The sequence below is a fragment of the Octopus bimaculoides genome, chromosome 20, assembly GCF_001194135.2.
Source record: "Octopus bimaculoides isolate UCB-OBI-ISO-001 chromosome 20, ASM119413v2, whole genome shotgun sequence".
In the NCBI taxonomy this organism is placed as follows: Eukaryota; Metazoa; Mollusca; class Cephalopoda; order Octopoda; family Octopodidae; genus Octopus; species Octopus bimaculoides.
The window spans coordinates 44,600,905-44,603,278 of NC_069000.1; the positions used below are offsets into that span (position 1 = coordinate 44,600,905).

The window sequence follows — 2,374 nt, forward strand, 5'->3', positions numbered from 1 at the left end:
TTTTTATTTATGTCTATGTCTCTATATGTAACTTCGTTTTTTTTTCTGACATTGTATCATGGTTTGCTCTGTTTTATTTCCCCTACGATTTTTTACTTCGTGTTCAGAATGAATTGATACTTAGAGACCTTGATGGAACTTTGACAGGAACACCTTATGGCCAAGTCTTGCCTAGTGTCGATATTTTGCCACCAACATGTCAAAATGTTCCTGGGTTCAGTATTAATTTTCCAGCAAGTGTTTGCCCTCCTGGGGTAAAATTCCACAGATTTGCCTTCAACAAGGTAATTATACTTATTACAATCTTTAATATCTTTAAATTTGCTTTGCTTGTTTATTTTACTTTTTTTTACGGATTCCTGTCTCGTTTCTTCCAATTTTCTCTCATGGTGGTCTTGGACAGTGACTCATGGAGCAGTGTATGCCCAAAATGATTTTGCGGACTTGATTCTTCGCCATCGGTGTCTTCGGTCTTTCAGTTTTTCTAAAAGAGCAGTGTCCGTTTCCGTGTCTTATTCTTCCCTGTCTCCGAAAGACCCAACTTCCAAAGTCTCCCATTTTTTTTTAATACTATATCCATTGTCCACGTTTGAAACCGTCAAAGACATTCGTGAACTGACGACATCAAAGAATGGACTAAGATCCAGTCTGACTGCATTCTCTCAACAGGGAGCTGGAGGGTCTTGGCGAACTGATCCCTGGGCACGGGGAGCGCGTCACGCATGGAGACTGATGTCCGTCCTATTTATTTATCTTTTACATTTGACGAGAACAACAAATCAAAATAGGAGCTTCTACATGGTTGCCTAGTGGTCTCATAGTAGCCAATTTATGTTACCGAACGGTTTCATGATGGCAAGCTTTCTGAGAATGAGGAGGCAAATCAACAACCGTTGGACATTGCTGAAAGGGAAAGTGTTGATCGGGGTCTGTTTTTTTTTTTTTTTTTTTTTTTTACATTTCTGTGACCCATAAACAAGATGTGGCAGTTTCAATCTTTCAAGTGATGCTTTTCCATGTCCGATGATTGTCAACTTGCCTGTTGCCTGTTGAAAGGTTTTTCAGTATGAAACCGTTTGGCCACATAAACAGGCTGTTATGAGGGTAAATTTATAATATATGGACAATATACTCGCTCTAATACCTAATATAATAATATAAGAACGCTTACGACTTTATCTAACTAATGAAACTTATTGGACACACACATACATACACGTGTGGTGGGGGAGGTGTAGTATACTGTTCCGTGAAGGTAAGATCAGCAAAGATGTATTCCATCTGTGAAAGATAAATATTATTCAATAAACACAGTAAATATTTTTATAAGCTATTAATAATTTCATGCGATGAAAACCACACAAACCACACTCTACAACATGTCTGGTGCCTTCATGTAATCTTCTCTCTATATATGGGCATTTAGATATACCCTGAAAACATGGAGTCTCGAGATTTGAAGCTATCCAACATCCACGGCAATATCACAACACCTTACAAATTCAAAGCCGCAACCCACAAGGAAGGCTGGATGATGCTATTGGTTGACGGATTGGAACACGAGATTTCATTTGTCGGAGCTGATCATGTGACTAACATTAGCTACACCGGAACTTTTTACCAATTTGACGTATGTATTGCTTGTTTTTCAATGTTCATTAATTTTTCGTCCGCTCTTGTATACTTTGCCTATTTAACTTTCGTAGGTCGATAATCTTGAAGAACGTGTCAAGTACAGGGGGTCAATGAAATCGGTTCGGCTCCTCCCCTCAGAATATTGCCCGTGTGCCTAAATTAAAAACATCTATTAAAGGCTAAGGATTAGCAGAATCGTTGGGTCATGAAACTAAGGACCTTGCGGTATTTCTTCGAAGTCTTTATGTTTCGGTTTCAAATCCTGCCAGAGCCAACTCCACTTTTCATCTCATCGAAATCGATAAAAAAAAAAATTGGGCTACCAGTCAGCTGCGAGACTTGATGCCATTATCTGATGTTTCCCTTTTAAAGGTCTTTGGCCTTCTGCCTAAATTAAAGTCATTTGCTATTATCAACACGAGAAAAGGCAGCAAACTTGCAAGACCATTAATTAGCACGCTGGACAAAATGCTTAGCATCATTTCGTCCGTTTTAACATTCTTTGCTCAAATTCCACCTAGGCTGATGTATGTATATTTATATGTATATATACATGGATGGATGTGCGTGTGTATATACACACACGCTAATATCATCCAAGATGGAGTCAAGTACCAACGTCCCATGTGACAAGCTTGATAATTGCTGAGAAATTTTCTCACACGATGAAACCAACGGCCGCTTTGTTAACCAACATATAAACTATGTATGTATGTGTGTGTGCGTGTGTGTGTGTGTG

The 2,374-nt window shown here is 38.8% G+C and overlaps 1 protein-coding gene across 1 annotated transcript in view; it reads left to right on the forward strand.

Moving 5' to 3' along the window:
- Nucleotides 1-2,374, forward strand: part of LOC106870093 (fibrocystin-L) — a 69,646-nt gene that overhangs the window by 47,472 nt on the left and 19,800 nt on the right. The window contains exon 33 of the mRNA XM_052974982.1: nucleotides 108-219. Coding sequence (XP_052830942.1) covers nucleotides 108-219 — 112 coding nt within the window. The remainder of the gene's footprint in view (nucleotides 1-107; nucleotides 220-2,374) is intronic.